At 46.9% G+C, this 8627-nt stretch overlaps 1 protein-coding gene across 1 annotated transcript; it reads left to right on the top strand.

The window, feature by feature from the left end:
• Positions 1–2468: 2468 nt before the first annotated feature.
• On the top strand, positions 2469–8279 carry LOC120849168. Its single transcript, XM_042287806.1, has 3 exons — positions 2469–4778; positions 5555–5788; positions 8193–8279. Exons 1-3 carry the CDS (start codon positions 2469–2471, stop codon positions 8277–8279), a joined length of 2631 nt encoding a protein of 876 aa, XP_042143740.1.
• The last annotated feature ends 348 nt before the right edge of the window (positions 8280–8627 follow it).

Here is an 8627-nt window from a genome sequence, read left to right as displayed (position 1 = left end):
TTAAACCGGCCAGCAGCCCTTTTCTGGAAAGGTCTATATGTTGCGTGATAACCTTTCTTTGCAGATTGAAATGCGCATCAGGTTTATGTCACCTCCTACCTCAAACATAGGGTGTTCGAGATGTTAATTCAACGCAATTTTTTATTCGTGAAGACATGTAATTGCTTAATCAGTCGCTGGATATTTGTTTAAGGTTTTATTGTTTTGCTAAAATTAAAAATTATTAGTGCTTTTTATTTATTTTTTTTAATTTTGTCCGGTTCAGTCTGAATTATAGGCCGCGTTTTGCGGCTCAGCAAAGCGGGTTGCCTTGAGATTTTCAAGATCACATACAGCTGACAATACACCCGTGTCCTAGGTTGGGATGGCGGGTGGAAATTTCGGGGTTAAACCCTGCCTCTCCCCCCCCCCCCCCTCTTTGGAAAGGTTTCCCGGCTGCGTCGCTAAATGGGCATAAGAGAGGAGGCACTATGGATTTTGCCGTATAAACATAAACACAAATCGAAGGAAGCGTGCATTTTATATTTTGTGTGGAATTTACTAAGCATAACTATCAGTTTTGGGAAAACGCGTGTTAGTTATAGTCGGTGACAGGTAATAGAAGCTCCTCCCATCTCTTTCCATATTTGTAGATCGAAAGATCAGGAGGAGTCGACCTCCTCCCCAGCGTTTATTTTTAACCTGTCACCAAACACGGTTTCTTTCTGCGTGGACGTTCAAACTTGCTATAGCTCTCAATGCATACAGCGTTCTAATTCAGTTGCTAACTTGCTCTGCGTGTGAAAACAGAAGAATCGTTCCCCCCGGAGGCATAGCTAGAGATTGTTCTCAGCGTGCGCGATCAGCACATTAAAAGAACTAAGCCAATTATATATAACATTGGTAAGCCACTGGCGAAGACAGGCCAATGTTGCCCAGCCTAAGTCAATCGATTACCAATGCCGGTAATTGATTTGCTTAAGCTGGCCAACATTGGCCTGTCTTAGCCAATCGATTACCAATGATGGCAATTCATTGGCTAACATAGACCAATGTTGGCCAGCCAAAGCCAATTGATTACCAATGTTCGTAACCAATTGGCTAAGACAGGCCAATGTTGGCCAACCTAAGCCAATCAATATCCAACATTGCTAAGCCGTTGGCTGAAGTTGGCCAGTTTAAACCAATCGATTGCCAACGTTGGTAAGCCACTGGCTGAGGTAGGCCAATGTTGGCCAGCCTAAGCCAATCGATTACCAACGTTGGTGAGCCGTTGGTCAAGTCAGGCCAACGTTGGCCAGTATATTCCAGTGTACCACCAATATTGGTTCTATGATGGCCACATTGGCTCAATATTGGACCATTGTTTGCCGATTAAATACCAATGTTGGCCCGACGTCGTGTGCTGTCTGGGTGCATGAATTGACGTTGATGTCCTCTGTATGCGCTTGCTTATTTTATGACGTTTGCAAAACCATTGCATTCTACTTTTCTATTTATTTCACACTACGCTAGAGACGGGGATAAAAAGTCAATGTTTAGGTCGCCTCCAAGGATTAAATTAAGCTTGTTTTGTTAATCCAAAATAAATATTTATCAAGAAAAGATAAAAACCTAGAGGCGTTTCCGTTGAGAAGGCGATAGAAAACTGACAACACATTTTGACCCCAATTCAAGGATTATATTTCTCAATCACTATCGACTCTTGAAAAAGCGGGGACAGCAGGACATTCAAAAGACTTTTTGATAGCTATCATAACCCCTCCTCTTTTATCTTGGCGATTTTGAAAGCAAGTGTTATGGTGCGGCAGTTCAATTACCTTGCTATCATTTTGGTGCCACGTTTTAGTTATCAAAATGATGTCGAAAGTGAAATCTAGCATGCTAAGGAAGGCTGCTATGTCATCGTCTTTATTTAGCAGGGGTTGAGTGTTTAGGTGAAAAGAGGAAGTGTGCTTCTTGTTTCTGGCAAACAAAGCGCTCACGTGAGCGGGCGTCAAAAAGGAAGATTGCATGGCAATTGTGAAATGAGGTTACACCTGGTACAGTTCGGGTCTCAGGTTATTTTATCTAAGTCACCCCCGCAAGCCACCCGAACCACCTGCGAAGTCTCGTCCTTCCTAGCAAAGATGCGGCCGTTTTTTGCCCACACAAATTTCCATACATAAATTTTCCTTTCTTCTTGCCACTGCCATTCCCAGTAGTTGTTTGAGAGTAGGGCATGTTAATTATTGAAAACGAGGAGGAGGAATATGCGCGCAACAAAGGACCGAAGACGAGAAAGTGCGAAAAAAAGAAGCGCGAACACAGAGAACATCGAGACGATCGAGGCAGCGGTGAGCGTTGTACATATCCTGCTAAGTAAACGCGTTTTTCCAATTTACACCGTGGACGTCGTTCCTCTAACTTCAAGAAATATTGGTGCCGAAACCCGGGACTCTGCTACCTTACTGACCCAACCGAGAGAAAACATCGTCAACATTAACGACATGGAACGCGTGAAAAGCAAACGAACCACCCAGCGGGCTCTGCATACACGTCTACGAACCGAAGCAAGACAACTCATCGACTCCAACCAGCTCAGCCTTTCTGCTCTACGGGTTTTGCACGATAGACTGAAGACTTGCAATGACGGCCTGCAGAAGCTCAACGAGCAACTAGAGGCCTTCCTCACGGACGAACAGACTGCAGAGGATTTCGCTTCAGTAAGCGAATACGAGGACAACGCAGCTGCAAGCTTGGCGCTGCTCGGCCATCACATTGAATCGCTCCAAGCTCCAGGCCCACCGGCTCGAGGAATCGATCAACAAAACGAAGACTTACCACTTGCTCCGAGCGCACAACAGAATGATCACGGCGATTACGGAGGGCCAGGGCGGGTAGGTGCAAGACTTCCCAAACTAGAGCTTCCTCGTTTTGACGGAACCGTATCCCAATGGCAGCCCTTTTGGGATATGTTTTGCCATACTGTTCACGAAAACAACCATTTGACCAACATTGATCGGTACCACTACCTGAAGACTCTGCTGAGTGGGCCCGCAGCGAAAGCCATTGCAGGAATCCAGGTGAGCGAGGCATCCTACTGCGTCGCAATCGAAATATTGAAAAACCGATTTGGAAGCGTAAAAATTATCCAGCAAACGTACCTTGCCAACCTAAGAACGCTGAAGCCAGTCAAGTCATCTGGTGACGTGACTGAACTGAGGGAACTCCTGGACAGCGTACAGATTAACGTGCGAGGCCTAAAAGCGCTGGGTCTGCCGGAGCTGTCGTACGCAGCAATGTTATTAGAGGTTCTCACCAAAGCAATCCCAAGTGACATCGTTGTTGACTATTATAAACGACAGAGTTTCCAAGAGAACACAAGAGAAAATCAGTCGTCAGAAGCAGAGCTTGAACAACTCTTATGCTATCTGCGTATAGAAGTGGAAGCCCGCGAGAAAACTGGGCTCGTCGCACTCACAAAACGAAGGCTGCCTGACGACACACGAAGCTCATACAGCAGCCATCTGCCTTCAGCGGCGGTTCTTCATAGTGACGCGGTTAAACAGCAAAGTGACTGTTTTTTTTGCCTTTCGCCAACGCACAACACCGAGAACTGTTCTTCTGAAATCAATCTGCAGGAGAAGAAAAGCCGGCTAGCAAAGGCAAGTAGATGCTTTAAGTGTACTGCTATTGGACATCGGGCGAGAGACTGCCGCCGAAACGTACGCTGCTCAGAATGCAGGGGCAGGCACGCTACTGTTGTTTGCGATCCGATGTACAAAGCAAAGAAAGGCTCACGCGAAAAAGAGAGCGCCATCATGCACGCGGCAACCAAGGATGCATCCGCGACCTTAGTGGATAAACAGGTGCTCTTACAGACATTTAGAGCCTGGTTGTTGAACGAAAGCCAGTCGTGCTACATCAGAGGAGTCTTCGACAACGGGAGTCAGAGAACTTTCATAAGAGAAGACGTGTCGAGGAAATTGGGATTACGCAAGGAAAAAACAGTTGACTTGTCGATCAAAGCTTTTGGAGGATCTAACGGAGCACCACGAAGGAAATACAACTTAGTACAGGTCGCCGTGATGAGCCAGTTCAGCCATTTTCAACACGAAATCGAAGCAATTGAAGTTCTATTTATCTGCGAGGAATTAATTGAAGCTCCCGCTGCACACTCTTTTGTCCATGGGCTGAACAAGGAAGGACGGTATATTGCTGACTTTCTGTTATTCCCTGGACTCAAAGGAGAAGCTGGTATCAGCTTACTTGTGGGAGCAGACCAGATATGGAAATTCCTCCTGAACGAAGTCTGTTTGCATGGCGAGGACAAGTGCCTGGCGGCTATAAACACGAAGCTCGGTTGGACCTTCCAAGGACCCGTGACATCTGGCGGCGGTGTTTTCACAGAAGCTGGAACACACATCTGTGTCCTCCAAACAAACGGCGTCGAATCGGAAGTTTCCGACACGCTCCAGCAATTCTGGGAGCTCGAAAGCATTGGAATACTTGACGCTTCAACGAACTGCAGCCACCACAGCGAAGTTCTCCAACAATTCAGCAAGGATATTGCGTTTAAATACGGAAGGTATGAAGTAGCTCTTCCTTGGAAGAACCTTAACGTGGACCTGTCAGACAACCATACGGTTGCAGTCAAGCGGCTACACAGCTTGGTTCGACGGCCCATCACAGATACAGAGATGATCCAGCAGTATGACGCAGCTGTCCGGCAATACGAAGTGGATGGACATGCAGAGAAGATAACTTACGGCCAAAGCATACCTGACAAGTGTTACTACATGCCTCATAAGCCTGTGGTACGAGAATCATCAACAACGACAAGACTGCGAGTCGTCTTTGACGCCTCATCCCATGCACTTGGGGTAGCTTCACTGAATCATCATCTGGAGAAAGGGCCGAATTTGAACAAAGACATGGTGAAGACGCCCGTGAACTTCAGGCTGCAGAAGATAGGTCTCACAGCAGATATTCAAAAGGCTTTTCTTCAGATATCTATTAGAGGAACCGACAGAGACGCTCTACGATTCCTGTGGTTTGAGCAGATGCCAAAGACAGGCCATCCCCTGCCTAAAGTGGAAGAGTATCGAATGACTCCCGTACCTTTTGGAACGACGGCAAGTCGATTTCTACTGACTGCCACATTACAGCATCATTTCAAGCGTATGGAAGTAGCTTTTCAAAACACAACTAGGCTGTTCTGCGAGAACTTTTATGTGGACGATCTAGTCACGGGAGTTTCGACTTCAAACGAGGCATTTCGTGTCTACAGAGAAGCTAAAGTCATCCTTGAGGAAGCTGGCCTGACGCTTCAGAAATGGACCACAAACGACGAGGCGCTTCAACGACACATTGGAAAGGAAGTTGCACCGTCTTCGGCTTCGGCAGCTAGAAAGGTCCTCGGTCTTTTATGGAATACCGACACCGACGAGCTTCACCTTAATGTCGAAACAGTGCTGCAGTTCCTCGGAGACAAAGACAACACTAAGCGTTTTGTTCTTCAGACGACAGCGCGACTGTTTGACCCTTTGGGTGGTTGTCTCCGTTTCTCATCAGGATTAAAATCCTTTTCCAGAGGATTTGGGAACACGGCACCGACTGGGAAGAAGACATGCCTAGAGCATTACAGAAAGAATGGGACGAATGGTCTGAAGAATTCAGGGCGTTACAGACATTTTCGATTCCCAGATGTGGGTTGAAGAACTTTTTAGATAACTCTACACGCCACCAACTTCACGTGTTTGCAGACGCCAGTTCGAGTGCCTATGGTGCAGTGGCCTACCTCAGGATCCAGGATACAACCGGAAATGTGAGCGTCCAACACTTGCTCTCAAAGTGTCGGGTAGCTCCTATCAAACGTATCACCCTTCCTCGCTTGGAACTAGTTGCGGCACTTCTGGCCGCTCGTTTAATGAAGTTCCTGAAAGAGACGCTGGCAAACAAGCATTGTAACATGATTTACCACTTGTGGACCGACTCAACTGTCCCTCTATGTTGGATCCGAAGTCCTGCAGCCAAGTGGAAACAGTTTGTTTCTAACAGAGTGACAGAAATACAGACAGCAACGGATCCGTCTCACTGGAGCCATTGCCCTGGAAATGAGAATCCAGCGGATCTCTTGACTCGAGGAGTTTCTGCAAAGGAACTTTTAACAAACAACCTCTGGTGGAGAGGACCTGAATGGCTATCAAGAGCACAGGAATGCTGGCCTGGGATAACTGCTGCCGTCGAGCCTACAGACGTGGATGATGATACGATATTGGAATTGAAACGTGATGTTCCAGTTCTCGTCAGCGTGGCAAATGAGCCGATATTTAGCCCCGACAAGTACAGCACTTGGACCAAGATGACAAGGGTGACAGCTTGGATAAAGCGTTTCGCAAACAACTGCCGTTCACCGACGGCGCGTCGTGAAGGTACACTTACGGCCCAGGAACTTTGAGCAGCCGAGAACGTATGGTTACGTCAAGTACAGCGAGAAGCATTTGCAGATGAAATGCCACAACTAATGAAAGGAGAAAACCTAGAAAATACTTCGCCAATACGAGACCTCCATCCCTTTATTGACGACGAAGGACTCGTCCGAATTAGGAGCCGCCTTCAAAACGCGATGTTGTCCTACAACGAGAAAAGCCCCGTACTACTTCCTGGTGAACACTCTGTGACTAGATTGATTGTTCTACATGCTCACAAAGCGGTGCTCCACGGAGGAGTCGGTGACACCTTAACTGAACTGCGTGCTAGGTTTTGGGTCACCCGTGCACGACAGGCTGTTAAACGGGTTTCCGGAAAGTGTCTACTTTGTGCCCGGTGCCGCCTTAAAGCGGCAAGTGCGCCGATGGCTCCCCTTCCAAGTGACCGAGTCCTAAGCTCTCGTCCCTTTGAAGTTACGGGAGTAGACTTTGCCGGACCTATTTTTGTGAAAAACTGTAGCGTAGTGAAAGCGTACTTTGTGCCATTCACTTGTGCTGTGGTTAGATCCATTCATCTTGAGCTTGTTGTAGACCTTACGGCAGACTCTTTTCTTATGGCTTTTAGAAGATTCTGTGCCAGGCGTGGCACCCCGCGAGTCGTGTACTCGGATAACGCTGCAACTTTTAAAAGGGCGTCAAGAGAACTAGCTGCAATGCACCAGTTGCTGAGAGAAGATGAAGTGAAAAACTACTATGCTAGTCATCATGTAACGTGGAGATTTGTCGCAGAAAGAGCGCCATGGTGGGGCGGTTTCTGGGAAAGGCTCATTGGAATTGTGAAGACGTGCCTTCGCAAATTATTGGGAAAGGGGTCTTTCGATCTGCAACAGCTGGGCACCTTACTGTCTGAAACCGAAGCGGTTGTGAATTCACGACCGATCACTTTCATTTACTCCAGTTCCAATGAGCCAGACGTATTGACTCCGTCTCATTTTTTGTTAGGTTGTCGTATTCTATCTCCAACAGATGCTTCAGATGAGTCAAAGGCTCAGCTAGAAACACTTAATCTTTGGATTCACCGACAGCGTGTGATGGAGCACATGTGGAAACGATGGCAGCATGAATACCTACTTGTGCTCCGCAGTTTTCACTCCCGAAAAGTGCAGCGTACTCATAACGTAAAAATAAGTGATGTAGTAATAATTCATGATGATAGTGTACAAAAACTGTTCTGGAAGACTGGGGTCATTACGGGACGCATTCAAGGCAAAGACGGTGTAGTGCGGGCATGTAAGGTAAAGCTGCCAAAAGGGAGTGAAATCATCAGGCCTGTACAGCGTTTGTACCCCCTTGAAATTCCCACCTCGGGCCCGGAGTGTGTTAAATATTGAAAACGAGGAGGAGGAATATGCGCGCAACAAAGGACCGAAGACGAGAAAGTGCGAAAAAAAGAAGCGCGAGGACAGAGAACATCGACACGATCGAGGCAGCGGTGAGCGTTGTACATATCCTGCTAAGTAAACGCGTTTTTCCAATTTACACCGTGGACGTCGTTCCTCTAACTTCGAGAAATAGGGCACACGTTTTCGGTTATGTAGATGGGGACATTTTCTTAGTGCCCCACATGTCTAGCGGTGACCTTTGTCTTTCTGACTTTCGCAAGCACAGCATCACGTTTTGTGGGATTGTGAAATTGGACGGCCACTGTCGGACATGTCAGGTTTCTTGTGGGAACACGGTGGCAGAATTCAACATCCTCTTAAGTGATAGGCTCATTAATTATCTCGCCTATTTTTGTAGCATGTAAGGAAGATGCTCATTCTGCTCTACTGGAAGTCCCTTAATGTCAATGTTTTTGTTCCGGGAGTACTGCTCAAGATCAGTTAAACGCTGCTATATGTCAGACAGTAGTTTTTTCAGCGAAAAAAAAAACTGGGAGGACAGTGTAGCATTCTCAGCTTTCAGCGTCTTGTTTTCTTCTTTCAACGTTGTGCACTCGGTAGTCATATCATCGTACTGCTCGCTGCAGAACTTAATGCCTGACTGTAATTCTCGGTTTTCTTTCTGGAAATCCCGCTCTAGTGAGCTGCACATGGCTGCAATGTCCTTCCGAAATTATTTCCTTAACTCATCGGCCATCTTTTCAACCTCAGTAGGCATGACCAGGACACAATTGGCACAATTGGCACCGACAGCAGCAAACACTGAAGAATGTTTTAACAAAACTGTTACGAC

This window comes from Ixodes scapularis, unplaced genomic scaffold, assembly GCF_016920785.2.
Source record: "Ixodes scapularis isolate PalLabHiFi unplaced genomic scaffold, ASM1692078v2 ptg000378l_1__unscaffolded, whole genome shotgun sequence".
In the NCBI taxonomy this organism is placed as follows: domain Eukaryota; kingdom Metazoa; phylum Arthropoda; class Arachnida; order Ixodida; family Ixodidae; genus Ixodes; species Ixodes scapularis.
This window is presented reverse-complemented; position numbering and strand designations above follow the sequence as displayed.

Excerpts from the sequence above, each read along its gene's own strand:
- LOC120849168 (XM_042287806.1), top strand. The coding sequence starts at position 2,469 with ATGGAACGCGTGAAAAGCAAACGAACCACCCAGCGGGCTCTGCATACA. Across the intron at positions 4,779-5,554 it reads ACATGCCTCATAAGCCTGTG|AGGATTTGGGAACACGGCAC; the intron begins GTACGAGAATCA and ends ATCCTTTTCCAG. Across the intron at positions 5,789-8,192 it reads TCCAGGATACAACCGGAAAT|CATGTAAGGAAGATGCTCAT; the intron begins GTGAGCGTCCAA and ends CTATTTTTGTAG.